General features: G+C 40.8%; 1 protein-coding gene across 1 annotated transcript in view; it reads left to right on the top strand.

Annotated features, from left to right (window-relative positions):
- Positions 1–1,717: 1,717 nt before the first annotated feature.
- Positions 1,718–16,128, top strand: part of LOC137268713 (echinoderm microtubule-associated protein-like CG42247) — a 77,781-nt gene continuing 63,370 nt past the window's right edge. Inside the window, exons 1-4 of the mRNA XM_067803310.1 lie at positions 1,718–1,784; positions 1,894–1,974; positions 3,281–3,342; positions 4,426–5,676. Of these exons, the coding sequence (XP_067659411.1) occupies positions 1,718–1,784; positions 1,894–1,974; positions 3,281–3,342; positions 4,426–5,676 (1,461 nt within the window). The remainder of the gene's footprint in view (positions 1,785–1,893; positions 1,975–3,280; positions 3,343–4,425; positions 5,677–16,128) is intronic.

The raw sequence follows: 16,128 nt of genomic DNA, 5'->3' as shown, positions 1-16,128 counted from the left end.
ACATGCAAACAGTCTTGTCACGTAACTTATTACCCAAACCACATTTTACTGGTTTTCCATATTGCAAGAGCTCTTCAGTCCTCTAATTCATGCATATGCATGAGTTCCGTCGTGATGGTGCGGCAGTTGAAAAGAGCTGAGTCTTTAAATGACCTTAGCTGAAGCACATTTAATTCAATCAGTTTTAATTCAACACTGCATTGGAAGTAAATGGTCCGTTTAACCACGAAGCTCGGTAAGTTAGATATTTCTTCAAAGCCAGTTTACACACGTTTGGAAAGAGAAACTGTAGAGAGACTGGGATTTATGTGACAGTCCACCTTTAGTAGATTAAGGGTTTGGCCAGAGAGCGGATGGTTTGTGGTTCTACATCTTGCCTGTCTCTTTGGTCTAGTGGATAGAATATCTCACCAGAGAGAAGAAAGTTTGTGGTTCTACTCCTTGGCTACCTCTGCGGTACATATTGCGCGGATGCCTGTGTGCTTGGGCCTGACGGTGGTTCTACTGAATACAGCCAAAACGACTGTAACTTCGGGGCGATTGAGGTATGAGGTTGCTTTGACTTCCCACTGATAAATGTTACTGCTTGTCTGCTTCACGTAAAGGTTAAACCTTTGTGATGAAGATGTTTGCCGAATTTGGTGACACCCTCTAACAAAAGTGGTTCCCTGGCAAATCGAGAATCATTGCCATGACGAACCGGGATTCGAAGCTAAGAGCACAGGTTTTGGTTTTCCATATTGCAAGAGCTCTTCAGTCCTCTAATTCATGCATATGCATGAGTTCCGTCGTGATGGTGCGGCAGTTGAAAAGAGCTGAGTCTTTAAATGACCTTAGCTGAAGCACATTTAATTCAATCAGTTTTAATTCAACACTGCATTGGAAGTAAATGGTCCGTTTAACCACGAAGCTCGGTAAGTTAGATATTTCTTCAAAGCCAGTTTACACACGTTTGGAAAGAGAAACTGTAGAGAGACTGGGATTTATGTGACAGTCCACCTTTAGTAGATTAAGGGTTTGGCCAGAGAGCGGATGGTTTGTGGTTCTACATCTTGCCTGTCTCTTTGGTCTAGTGGATAGAATATCTCACCAGAGAGTAGAAGGTTTGTGGTTCTACTCCCTGGGTGCCTCTTTGGTGTAGTAAATAGAGCGTCTGACCAGAGAGCGGAAGGTATGTGGGTCTACTCCCATGTTACCTCTGTGGTGTAGTAGATAGAGTGTCTGACGAGAGAGCGGAAGGTTTGTGGTTCTACTCCCTGGGTGCCTCTTTGGTGTAGTAGATAGAGCGTCTAACCAGAGAGCGGAAGGTATGTGGTTCTACTCCCATGTTACCTCTGTGGTGTAGCGGATAGAGCGTCTGACCAGAGAGCGGAAGGTTTGTGATTCTACTCCCATGTTACCTCTGTGGTGTAGTAGATAGAGCGTCTTACCAGAGAGCGGAAGGTTTGTGGTTCTACTCCTTGGGTTCCTCTTTGGTGTAGTAGATAGAGCGTCTGTCCAGAGAACGGAAGGTATGTGGTTCTACTCCCATGTTACCTCTGTGGTGTAGTAGATAGAGCGTCTTACCAGAGAGGGGAAGGTATGTGGTTCTACTCCCTGGGTGCCTCTTTGGTGTAGTAGATAGAGCGTCTGACCAGAGAGCTTAGGGTATGTGGTTCTACTCCCTGGGTGCCTCTTTGGTGTAGTAGATAGAGCGTCTGACCAGAGAGCGGAAGGTATGTGGTTCTACTCCCGGTCTATCACCTGTGGTGAAGTGGATAGAGTGTCTGACCCGAGAGCTGAAGGTATGTGGTTCTACTCCCTGGCTACCTCTGTGATGTAGTAGATAGAGCGTCTGACGAGAGAACGGAAGGTATGTGGTTCTACTCCTTACCTACCCCTGTGGTGTAGTAGATAGAGTGTCTGACGAGAGAGAAGAAGGTTTGTGGTTCTACTCTCTGGCTACCTATGTGGTGTGGTGGATAGAGTATGAAGGTATGTGGTTCTACTCCCAGTCCACCTCATTGGCGAGGGTGGACAGATTGTCTGACCTGAGAAGAGGAGGTGTATGGCTCCTATAAAACCGAAATAGTAGGGGTGGCCACAGGAGGGTTGGTATCCAATATATCATTTACAGTTTGTCTGATCTAACTTCTTTATTTCACACAAACCATAAATGAAATATATTCTCGATGTTTTTACCACAATAAACCCTCCAGTGAAACTTTGAACCCCCAAATTATATGTCCACAATGAATAACACACCAACGTTCTCTGTGATTTATGTTCAACCACATTCACTCAAAGCGAAAACATGTAGTTTGAAACGTTTTTATCTTATCTAACCATGCATAAAATGGAAGCATAAAAGGAATTCTTTGCTTCGTGTATAAAGAATTCTAAAGCGAAAGCGACCTTTGCTGTTTACAGTTAAGGAAAAAGCGTCAGCATAACGAGAGTCAGGACACACCACCGAATGACAAGCAGTATGTATATAGACACTCGAGATTAATGGATAATATCTTGCTTTCCTATACACAGCTGTAATATGAGCAAGAGGCCTCACTGAGTGTTCAAGTGGTCTCCATAGATGTGTGTGTATATTTAATTCTGGCAAGATCTGTGGTGACACAACGCGTATACTGTTCAGTATAGCTACTGTTTGGGAAGCATATTTCATCATTTGATTTTTTCCAATATTCTTGACTGTGGGAGTCGACTTTTCCTGTTATGTATAGCATGTTATAATGATATTTAATGTTTATATATTATCAAAGGAGTTTTATTTGATTACAAACCAAACGCCCTTTTTATGGGTGAGATGAATGAGTTCATGGGTTCAAGTTATACGTCAGCATCGGCACTTTCTCAGCCAAGTTTTCACACAAACACATTGTCATTACAACGTTTGAGTTTCTTAAAGTACATATTTCTTCTTAACATTATAATTCACGAAAAAGTCATAGCACCAAATTGAAAACAAGCCATTTTTATACACATTTCATAAAATGTACAATACAGATCATTTCATTTTTATGGATTTATCAGTGAACATAATATATTAATTTCTGAGACACCCTGGAGCTCTCTGTACGTGTTGTCTTTTCAAAAGATACATACATTTGAAGTGGATACGGGAGGGGCTTTTGTCCAATTCACTGTGTAGAGGTTCGTCCTTTGAGAACGCCAGAAGCCTAAGATCTCTGAATTCGACCTCTGGTGAGGCCTCAAAATGTTTCTAGATTTTCAGCACCATAAAAGTGGTATATGTCTGTGACTTCCGTTCCTCATTATATGCTAGAGCGGTGGGGTAGCCCGATGGTGAAAGTGAAGAAGAAGACCCGTGTTCGGCTCCACACATGGGTACAATGTGTGAAACCCATTTCCTGCTGCCCCCGCCGTGCTATTGCTGGAATATTGATAAAAGCTAATTCACTCACTCATCATAGGCAACTGGAATACTGTTAAAAGCTAATTCACTCACTCATCATAGGCAACTGGAATACTGCTAAAAGGGACGTCAAACCGAACGCACTCACTTATTCTCTGTTGAAGGCTTTGTCCCCAAGTGAGAACGTCATTTTCTGCTGTACCATTTTCTTTCTGTAATGTCGCAGAAAATGTTGACGAACTTTTTTAATACTCATATTTCTGGACATAAAGGTATTAATTTCTGATGACCATGAATGACAAATGATACGCGATATACGATAAGGTGTTAGATTACCAGGTTTCAACTGAAGCGTGTAATCATTCTCGCTGTTCGACGTTTGAGGTAGGATTAACTTATTTACATGGCTACGACAATACATGTACTACGTTGGTGACGTCAAAGCACCGGGTTCAGTTCCCAACATTGGTACAACCGTACAAAGTGTGATGCTCACCTGCGTGTCCCTCCTTATGATCCTGCGTTAATAGTGATAAATCGGCGTAAATAAATACTTTTGAAAGAGTTACAAGGAGCCACAATTAGCTGGTTTCGGCTTGTGGTCGTGCAAGTCCAATAAATGTGACTCTAATCACATAAATCACAGATTGAAACGTTACCTATTTTGACTCTAGGTTTAGATCACAATACCATTTATTTGCAAGTTTCAGGAGATTTTCAGAGATTTTCACCACTGGAAGCTGACGCACAATGATACAACCAAACTTCTGATCTGCAAGAGTGAGTGAGTGAGTGAATATGGTTTCATGATGCTTTTAGGAACATTCCCACGATATCACGCCAGGGAACCTCTGATATGACAAGTCTCGCTGCTTACCTAATGGCGAACAATGACGTCGTGGAAGACGTCGTAGAAGACGTCGTAGAAGACGTCGTAGAAGACGTCGTCATATGGTTGCATGTTTCATATTATATTTTCTAGTAAATACTGATTAATATGAAAACTAGCAAAACATTTATCATTAAGGAGCTAAAAGTATTTCTTCTGTTCACAGAATGGCCCTGATGTTCCAAAGAAGGACATCAACGTCGTGTTCAAACGTCAGCTTCTCAACCCTGACAACTATATGCTAGAGGAGCAGTACTGGCGTCCCCCTGGCATGGCGGTTGTAGACGTCACGGGAAGGCTGATCTACGACGGGGGCGGGGAGGGAGTATCTGAAGGGGAGGTGGAGATGGTAGAAGAGAAATCAGATGAACCCCAGACTTTCCATATAAGGGAGTATGAGACTCCCGGACGAAAAATCAGCCGAGACGTAAGGGTCATCAGTCAGACTGACAACGTAGGTCAAGGTCAGGACGACCCTGACGTACAGGTCTCTCAGGGCAACGGTGATTCAGCCAATCGAAACGATAAGGTTAACCGGCTTGACCCGGGTAATCCGGCTTACCATAATGATTCAGGTCAGGTGAACACAACAGGACAGGTCAGTCAAGGCAAGGACACTGAATCTGGTACCAAAGGGGCAACATTTTTAACGGTGCCTAGCAGTGAGGCACAGACGTTACATATACGTGAATACGACGGACGGCAGCGTAAAGTGAGCTGGGACGTGAAGGTCCAGAACACTGCTCCGAACATCGGAGATGATGGGTATGGAACTGAAGGCACGCAGCATCAAAACTGGATTAACGATGAAGAAGATCAAAATGTGATAGATAGAGACCAAATTCAATTATCAAATGAAACTGGAATTGTGTTGAAATCATTCAGAGGCATTTTACAGGAAGATCACGAAGGTGCAATTACCGAGAGGACCATTCACCTCGATACAGGTAGATCGCAAAAGAGTCTTCCCACTAGTTTTTACGGTAGAAAGTATCAAGATTATTATAACTTTGACCAACCGAAAGGCAGGAAAGTAGATCCGAGGCGTTTTCAAGATGAAAAACGTGCAACCAGAGCTTCCATTTTGAATAAAGCCGAATCCATGCTAAACGACAGACGAACGTCTGGAATATACGACAACTCGAGCGACGATGAGATCAAATTTCCACAAAGGACTAAACCGCGACGACGGAACTCCCCTTTTAAGCGGGGAGGTCATGCTACGGACACTGAAGTCACGCTTAAAACCAAACACCGAGAAAAGACGTTAACCTCGCCGGAAGTTGACACTATTGTGACGCCAAGATCTCTGAAGGTCAAGCATGCGGTGCCAAAAAAAGCTTCTAATGTAGCCGCTCGTCCAAACAACGCGCCAAAACGCAAGGTCAACGTAGTGAAACGACCAATCAAGAAAAAGGTACGTGATTTTAACTGTTTGGTGAAGTATCATTAACAAGCTGCTGTCGTTTAGCTGTGTGGTATATCAAGATAGATGCGCATATACAATACGCCCACTCTAACCCGATTAACAAGATATATTAGGAGGAAAAATGATTTGTCAAAAACAAAGGAGAGTGTGAATCTCCAAATAAGCCATATGTGAATGTGTGAGTGAGTTTACATTGGTGCACCTCACTTTCTTGCCATCATCAGATAGTGGCGTATATTTGGATAGCGTGGCGTGACTACGTCAGAAGACTGTGATAACTCAAATGATGAGCAAGATTACGTTCACTCACTTTATTGGGGCGGTGGCGGCTAGCCCTGTGGTAAAAGGGTTCGTTCTACATGCCGAAAACACGGATTCGATTCCCCCATGGGTGCAATGGTTGAAGTCCATTTCTAGTGTCCCCCGGCGTGATATTGCTGCAATATTGCTAAAAGTGGCCTGAAACCAAACTCACTCATTCACTCACTCACGTTACATTGTTAGGTTGCAAGATCAACACGTCATCTGGTCGATGACGTTTAAAATACAGGTAATATAACCTGCAGTCAAGAGTGGCGTGTGAGTGACGAAAAACGGATATATCGACCTATTATCAGCTCTACGTTATATACTGGCGTTTCACATGGCTATTATCAATTCTGAAACGTGGCGTTTTTTTCAAGCTGTGTTTTATCCTTTGCCCAGACTCCCATGCACTTAAACTAAGGGGCGTAGCGTGGACGAGTGGCTGCAACAATCGCTCGACTCACTCGTCAAAACCACAGTTCAATGCCCAAGAAGGTAGCAATATCAAGCTGATTTATACTGTCATGAGCGTAATGTTGACTGATATTGGAAAAGAGGAGGGAAAACAAACCCACTCACCCACTCACTCATTCACATGCGGGAGTATCACATATTCAGCAATGACAGCAAACAGCATTCATTCCAGTCTTGTATTTCACTTTAACCGACATATACTCGTTGATGCAATGGGTTTGGCTTGGGTTTTAGCATTCATTCCAGTCTTGTATTTCACTTTAACCGACATATACTCGTTGATGCAATGGGTTTGGCTTGGGTTTTAGCATTCCACATGTTATAATTCAATACTTCAAATCTGAACATTTTGGATGAGTCCCACCATCATAAACAGAATGGTATAATCTTAATTATTATAATGTAAGGCTATGAATAAAATGTTATGACTTTCGGCTGTAATGCAGTTCCGACTCGTGGTGTTATCGAATATCCTTAATCTGATATCCCGTTGCTAACTGTCAGACGTCGTATTTTCATTAATATGATAATGACACATTTCCTTCTGTAATCCAATATGAGACACCCTGTGTAACATCCAGAACGTCGCCCCAGATTACGGTTGCCCTGGAAACCTAGACAGGGTTTCAAGTCGGGTGGGATTTAATAATATTCGCACATGAAGTGGCGTCAGTAGGTCATGTATCCAGGCTGTTCAATGGAAGCTTTCTTTAATTATTTATCACCAAATTCTTCCCTCGAGAGGACTTCAATGCGCCTCGACGCATCCACATCTTCGCGACACCTCTTCTTCTGTCGTTGTGGAATACCTATCCAATGATAGCTATCACATATTGTTTTCACTTCTGGAATCTGAGTGGGAGCGAATCAATATAATAAACGAAAGACAAAAATGTTTGAAATAACTTGAGAGTTAAACAATACTGTTAAATAAATGGAGCTGTGTATCTATGGTATCAGGTTCAAGGAAATTGCACTTATTCAGAGACAAACATGCACGGGTGTACAACTTGAACTAGATTGGACTTTAGCCGCTGACCCAATGGGATACAATGGCATCTTTAACGGGGATACGGTACACTGACTCTGTGTCAACCAGTCCATGTTTTATCCCAGGCAGGGTAACAACGAGTTCCTTCTTTTGGCACGACGCGACCGGTTATCAAACCTCTGATCTCTCCTGGCCGTAGTCACCAGAACAGAATATTTATTTCAGCGTTAACTCCTCAGCATGCTGCAAAATTAAAGTGAAAATAGATAATATTATTTATTATTAAAAACGGTGTTCCACAGGAGACATCGCTTGTGTGAGATCAGACGATATCTCCTTGGATGATGTCATGAAGTTGATGACGTCACAACGCTAATACATCGCTGCACTGCAAATCTAATGCCAGTGCTGTGTTCAGAGATTACATTTTTCATTAAAGACCAGTGAAGAATGATTTTGGATGATAAATAGCATCTCACCCTCGTGTCTACTGATATCAGTTATATCAACACTTGTTGAAAAAGGTAAAGCCTCGGATATTTGTTACTTTATCAACTCTTGGGTGAGACACATAGGTGAGATTCTCTCTATATTAATGATACCCAAACGGTTACTTTTATGATAACCAAAATAGAAGGGAGTTGCCTTCTTTGCTTATAACTGTTATAATGGGTTTCTTTTTATGTATGAAGGTGTCTAAAGTAGTAGGTAGGTAACAATTGGAATCGAAACAGAATGTCCGACATTCTGTGAATCGTTCATTTCCCAATGTCGTCCTGGAATCATTGGATGTTCTACTCGGAAATGATGCACTTTGACGACCTTTCCTCGAGGGGAAGGACTGTATGCTAAACACATGAACGGCAATGTTTGTTTTGTGGTGACTGTTCATTAACCACTGTGCACGCAAGACTCCATTCGCCGTGATTATGAGCCTTGGCTTGTCAATACTGACGATTTATCAGTTCTAAATGTCTCCGACTTGCGTCTCTTTGTGATTAACCACTAAATATGAAATCCAAGTTTTGCAATATTTGTAAATCACTGACATATATTCGTTTTCTCAGCATTCGTTACGGACGCATTGATTTAATGTCTTGTGTCTGTTATGGGTAACTGTTTCTAAGATATAAATAAGTCATGCAAAAATCATTGGAGTCACTGGAGGATGAAGCAGCGGTAAATAACAGACAGAATAAACAATAGCAAAGCCACAAAGCCAAATGATAACTTTGTTCATTCGGTGTCATATGCCAGAATTGTAAAAAAGAATACACCCTCACAAGGCCAGACATTGGTAAGTTATACATGTTGTACGTACATACCTAAGTATATGCGAATAGCCAACAAATGGACGCGCATCTGGTCATTATGGTTATTATGACAGGTATTGTCCAGTACATGAATGTCCAAAACAGTAGAAGACATTACTATTGCAGACACTGCTATGGAACTGGGTTGGAATGGATGACTTTTCAGTATTAAATCCACGTCTGTAGTGCGAAGCTACTAACAGGATCCGGTAGTCAGGCTCTTTGACCTGTTTGCAGTCTTTGTGTACGAATCACGAAGACATTAATCGTGTTATTACTGATATAATTGGCAGTCTTGAGTAAATGACCTGAGAGATTAGTTTTATCTTTGCTTTCTCCAAGCTCTCATAGAGAGTGTAACGGATACTCGTAAACTACAAGTATCATGTCTTTAGTTTGTGATCTTCCTGAACCCGTGAAGATACGGGTCAGAATTGGTCTTCAGTAAGCCATGCGACTAACGTGACCGGCTGGTCAGACTCGCTGACTTGGTTGACTCATGTCATCGTATCCCAGTTGCGTAGACTGACACTCACACTGTTGATCAGACTCGATTATTTACAAAATATTTAACTGGAATATTACTGAGATTCCTTTTGTCCTTTTTTGTGGGCACATTATTCTGGGAATGCTACATCTAACATATTGATATGCTCTTGCGGTATATTCCCCGTCGTTTAGATGTTTGCTTGTGACAGATGCCTAAGATCAGGAAGAATACGTCTGTGTTCTACACGGTTGGGGTCGGGGGGTACACCGAATAGTTGATGTATTGGATTGTCGTGCCGAAGATCCGGGTTCGATTCCTTACATGGGTACAACGTGTGAAGCAGGGAGGTCCTAAATAGTCCTAAAAGCGGCGTAAAACCCACTGACTGATATTCCAAGAACTATAGTCTATACATATCTATTTTATCTATTTTTAATGCCAAGTGATAGTTTTGTAGCAGATGTAAATTTAAAGTCCCCATGTCTATATGGCAGGATTATACACAGACTTAATTACAGACCAGTTCCAAGCATCTAAATTCCAAGAAGCGTCTGTAAAATGTCGTGCCAGTCGCATTGGTTTGTTTTTGATTAACGATACGTACACTCAGCGGTATTCCAACTGCGTGAAAATGTCTGTAAATAATCAACTCTGGACCAGATAATCCTGTGTTTACGCAACTAGGATAGATGACATGTGTCAACCAAGTCAGTGAGTCGGACCATCAGATCCCGTTAGTCGCCTCCTACGACAAGTATGGGTTACTAGTTTCCAGGTTAGTCAGAACAGCTAAAAAGTCATAGCCATATGTTGTTTCTTGTGTTTGCCTGGGTTTTTTTTTCAACACCAAACTAAGCATTTTTTCATCTACATGATGTTGGTCTGAAAACATGTGAGTCTGGATCACACAAAACAATGACTGACATGAGCATCGATTTATGCAGTTTGGTTACACGTGGACCAGTATGACTCGGCGTTCACTCACCTTACCTGCTTTTTACCCATAAACAAAGCACAGGTAATAAGGGGCCGGTGTTAAGTATGCAAGGCAGGTTTTATAAAATTAGGACAGGTGACTATGAAAGAGTCACCCCTTATTTTTATGGGTAACCCTGGATGCAATAACAAAGATGATGAAAGTGTGAGGTCATGCTGAGTTGGTGCTGAATTGTGGACGATAATCGTTGACGAAAAGTTAAGCACAGTTTCAGTATCGTATTCATATCTATTCAATATATATATAATAATATATATAATATAATGGAAAGTGTTCAGCAACAAACAAAGTATCTGTTTGAGTTACACTGCTTGTTAGTTTTGAAGTCGGATCGTCAAAAATAGCATTTTTCATGATGTGTGCTTCATGCAGTCTGATTCTCAATCCTCACATCAGTGTGTGAAATAACCCGTTGGCCCGTAGCTAGTAAACTTTCTGTCCGGTAAGAGAATCCGAAATGAGAGTATTGTTTTTAATGGTGATTTGTTCCGTGTTTTGGACATTGAGTAACTTGTTATATTCTCGGCATCCTAGTTTCTAAAATTAACCTTCAGCTAACCATGTTGACGGGACTGGTTTCAGACTCAAAATTTGAACTTTACCCTGCCTGACATACATATACTATGTATTTATGTATTGATATTGTGATGTAAACGTAACGAAATTTACGGAACAAACTTTTGCTAGTGACATTCGATGTTGTCAAGTAACATATAACGCCAGACTGCTCCGCATGTCCGGTAAATGTTTAAACGTATTTCACACACGTCCTCCGGTGCATAAGGTCAGAAGTACCAAAACTAACCTCTGCAACAACGTCACATGGTCACATGTAAGATGGGCGCCATTTCTCAGTGCGAGGACTGATCCACCCCTATTACTGTTTCGTCACATCAGAGGATATATATGATAGTATTGACACTGCAAGTAACCATGCTGTAAACACCACGCAATGCATTTCAAAACCTGCTGTTTCAGCGGAACCAACTTGAGTCCATTAATTCCACCGAGACTGTTAACTGAAGAACTAGTGGCAGATCAAAGTGAATTGGTGTATTGCTGACAATCGGTGTTTGTTGCTATATACACATTTACTGATTGTTCGTGGTTGAAAAATATCAATTGCAGTATTTAAATAACAATGTTTGCTAAACACGTGACGTCACCACCAAGGATGACTAATGCACCCCGTTAAGACGACAGGAAACACACACAGGTAAGCATTTTATTAGGCAATATAATGTTTCAGAAAGTACGACAAAGACTTTTTTCAGTACTCTGTTCATGAATATTCCAAAGTCATGCTTCAACAGTCCACTAAACTCTTCAACGCCGTGCTTTCATGTCGATAAGGTTCACTGCTCGTCACGTAATAATGCATGTAACGGCTAAAACCTTCAATACATTTATTTCTGGATATTAAAATTTCAAAGGATGGTACTTTTGCGTTCTCAAGGACGTGTACCCTTATCTTCTTCAGCCGAATTGATCAATATGTCGATAATGTCCTGTGTACTTGTTACGCCTTGATTGTTGTCTGTAAGGTATCTCCATCTTAAAAACGAGTTCGATATCTCATACAAAGCAAATCTCTCTGCTGTCTATCAACACTACTCTAAGCACCATGCTGTTTTAACCTTAGCATTAATCAACATATTGTCAATCAATGACTGTCGAACAATCAAATACTGCCAATCAATGACTTCGTGGAAATCAATCAGTCAGTCAATGATGCAATATCCAGAGTGATTGGGGAGGCATCGATCACGACTATCCGTTGTCATGTTGGTTGTACCGTTATCTGGCCTGACCCTTGGAGACATCATTAGATCCGGGAGGGTCGTACATCACCAAAGTGTCGCCTTCACTTGGGTGTATTGAACTGTTGATTACTTAATTGTCTTCACTGGAAAGTGACAATCCAATGCCCCGGGCTAGACATTTATCTGTTCGTCAACTGTTCATGGACGGGAGGGTGTTGTCACGCCCGATGCCATGGTGTGTCGAGTATTGACAACCGTGTTTGTGTTTGATGTGCCTGAATATTGACAATTGTGTTTGGCTTCGTTGACAACTTAGGTTTGGTGTATCTGACATGATGTTGACAGCTGTGTTCGTTTGTGGTTTAGTTGGGAGGGTATTTATTCACAACTACTCCAGGGCCTAGATGTTCGAAGCTCTCTTAGTGCTAAGACAGTCGTAAATGCCAATATTAACACTGACTTACGACTATCTTAGCACTAAGAGAGCTTCGAAAATCTAGATCCAGTTAATTAGTTGACATAATGTTGGTAACTGTGTGTTGGTGTTGTTGACAGCTGTGTTTGTGTTTGGTGAAGCTAGTTGACAGATTAGCAATATGAACATATTAGTGACGAGAATCACCCTCATTGCCCTGTTGACTGCCACACCCTATCTCTATCCCAAAATCCCCACATGTCCGCTAATCACATGACAAAAGCAAATCTTTTTGAAAATGATTTGATTGATCTGGAGGTGTCGTGGAAAAATGATGGTATCGTGAAGGAAAGTATTATTTAATGAGTTCTATGTTTAATGAAACATGCGATACATGCCAAAATATATTATTTTGTGTGTATTAATCACCAGGTTCATACTCGGGCAGTTTTTGATCTGTGGCTTTGTGACACCCGGTGTTTAGACTCTAAAACTGCGCAGCGGAGACAAAGGGAAAGTACAACAATGCTCTGATATCAGGTTTCCTATCACAAGACTTTGATAACAAGCACCTGACATTCAATGCCATGAAATACGTGGACTGAACCGCGGTTCAGTGCTACGAAATCCTTCAACAAAGACGCTTGTGAAAATTTACATAACAACTTCCCTGGCTTGAGTGTTTTGAATATTTTGGTAGCAGCAGAAAGTAAACACAAAGCACCACGGGTTATGCAAATTAATCAACATACAAAATACATGTATGTTATGTGCACAGAAACAAACACGTTCACACTGACACGTGCCATCAATAATATGTGTTATGTTTCTAGGGTTGTCATTGTCAGCCACACGATGCAAACACATGTCGTTTTATGAAGAAGGATTTTGTCAGTTAAACGTTAAAACAATATATTTACATTCAAAATATTATGGGAAAATATTCCGCAGTCAGCATTCCACGATGACACGGGAAAATACTCGAGTCTGTTTTTTTTAATCAGTTTATTTGTTGTTTAACGCCGCACTGAGCAACATTCCAGTCATACAGTGGCGCTCTGGAAATAACAGATCATCTGTATCATTAACATTGATATACGCAGTTGCGAGATGATGACATGTGTCAACCAAGTCATAAGGCCTGACCACTTGTCATCTTGTTTGTCGCGTCTAACGACAAGCATGCGTTGCTGAAGACCAGTTCTAACCCGGATCTTCACTGGTTTGTTTAACCAGAGGTCTCAAATAAAAATGACAACCTCTTATTAAAACAGCTACTTTGAAGACCTCATCGCGGAAGGTTTCAGTGAATTTACTCTTTCTCAATATTTTAGAAGAATGATAATGTGTGGAACTGAAAGATATAAAATGCCGACACACAACTAAAACTATTATCTATTTAGTCCCTAGAAGCAGGAATCCCGACTTGTCACATATCACAGATTTGCATTGGCTTTCTGGAATTAATTGTTTTAGGGTCTGTTTAACAAAAAGATGTCAATTTCTACCTATGATCGCAGTTACAGTCAAGAGGACTACCACAAAAGATAAATCAATATACTACAGACAAGCTTCTGTTAAAAAAACCCAAAAAACATTGAAACTCTTCTACACACACAAAATATTGTGACCGCTGGATTGGGCTAGAGTCAGTTTTTTTACAGGATAAAAGCACAAATCGGGTATTTGTTGGAACATTGCCAAAAGCTGCGAAAAACTAAACGAACGCATTCACCCACTCCTATAGATTTCTACGATTATTCTGTCTACTGAGAGAACAATTGCAATAAAATAATTCTGCCGTTCTACAACCCTGTTGTCTAAATGCTAGGTAATATGTCACAACGACAATCGATAAAACAACGTTTTCATAACCATACAAAATGTAATTGGCCATTAAATATTCATTGATGTACTTTGTTGTATCAAAAAACGTCAGTTTAGCTACACCAGCGTTCGAAATTAGCGTCTGTCAGTAAACTCGAGGCCGACTGCAAAAACCTCCGACCTACAGCTTTTGATTTCTGCAGGTCCATATGGCCGACAGCTTTTTCATCCCTAATGACTAAGACTATTATTTTTTCAAACAAAAATGTCATTCAGTGATTTCTAGTTTTTATCTCGATGAACAACTGTTGTCTGTAAGTGAAATAGCTATCATATTAGAGGTAGCAGTTTGGATTACATACTTTTCAGAAGACCTGGATCTGTATATGGAAGTTGATTCTGTTGTAAACGAATTCTAGTCTTTAGCCTAGTTTGCTATCTCTCTGAGTTTTCGTTTGCCGGGAATTACTTTAATGTTGTATAGTAGCTAAAATGTAGGCACTACATATTCTGATCCATTCTCTTCCCATAGGGGTTACTCGTCATATTTTCCTACGAACCTCTGTTCTAATACAGCCATATTTCGCGGTTCTCATAAAATTCCCTAGCGGCAAAATATGGCAGTAGAGTTAATTCCCTTTTTTCTGTCCAATCAGAACACGTGTTACATCGGCCTAGATTCAACTTGACAAATGCAAGCAATGTGGAGAAACAAATATGGCATGACTGAGTTCTGTCTAGAAGAAACATTTGAGTATCGCGCTCGGGAAGAGGTTCTAGTTTTCATGATGCATCCGGAAATTACTGAGATCTTGCGAACGATCACTTTTGAAACAAGGTCGCTGACTGCACTAGTAAATCCGATTGCCTCCAATCACGAGTCTTGAACACTCGCACCCTGAAAGGGTTGTATTAGAACAGAGGTTACATGGGAAGATATGACAAGTAACCACTGTGGGAAGAGAATGATTCTGATCAGGTCATACAGCATTTTATCGTTCTGATTCCTTAGGGCCTGTAGCTTTTCAGGGTTAAGGGCAAATACTGGTAATAACAGTAACTGTTAAATATGGTGCATAAAACACACATGCATTTCTCTATGTTTTTTTTAATCTTTTCAAAACATATAACATTATCATAGATTTCTATAGTAAGTGGTGTTTTGTTGTAACATAATGATGGACATAGATTTATAGTAGCGCACAAATGTTAAAACAAACCATCTGAGATGAAGAATTCGCTTCAGTCAACATCCCATTCTGAATCAAACATCTCCTATTCAGGATATTCTTTGAGAAGATCCCTCGGGAGCGGAGAATGCAGTCAAACGCAAACATGGACAAAAGAGCAGCGCGGTGCCAATATCACATTCAGTATTGATCATGGCTCTGCCAATATCGATTCCATTGTCAAGTTATGATAAGTATTAATCAATAGGTTTTTGGTACAAAAGGGTATTTTGTTGTAAATATAACGAGACTGATCATGCCAAAACTCGAGGGAGGGCATTGTAGACTGGTGTTTTTTCGAAATCATCCTGAATAATGTCGCTTGTACTTGCGGTATGATACCTTTTCACTTCTGAAAAGCATCTAAGGGAGATAACTTTGTTAATCTCAACTCCTGCGCATCAGTTTTGATGGCGTGAATAACGCCTGCCGAAATAGACCCCCATCCGTGCTATTTTGGTTTAGAAGGGAGATAACTGCTATTGATTACAACACGTATATTTCACGCATGATAACTGTCGTCACGCACTTTCATGAATTCGTAATAAATGAACCCTCGTTGCTAACGCCGGAAATATCATTTGGAACACAAACATCTCGCCTTGTATCGCGTTGGCTTTAATTATTATTGAATG

The sequence above is a fragment of the Haliotis asinina genome, chromosome 16, assembly GCF_037392515.1.
Source record: "Haliotis asinina isolate JCU_RB_2024 chromosome 16, JCU_Hal_asi_v2, whole genome shotgun sequence".
In the NCBI taxonomy this organism is placed as follows: Eukaryota; Metazoa; Mollusca; class Gastropoda; order Lepetellida; family Haliotidae; genus Haliotis; species Haliotis asinina.
Note: the sequence above shows the minus strand (reverse complement) of the source record. Positions and strands in the feature narration are given on the sequence as shown.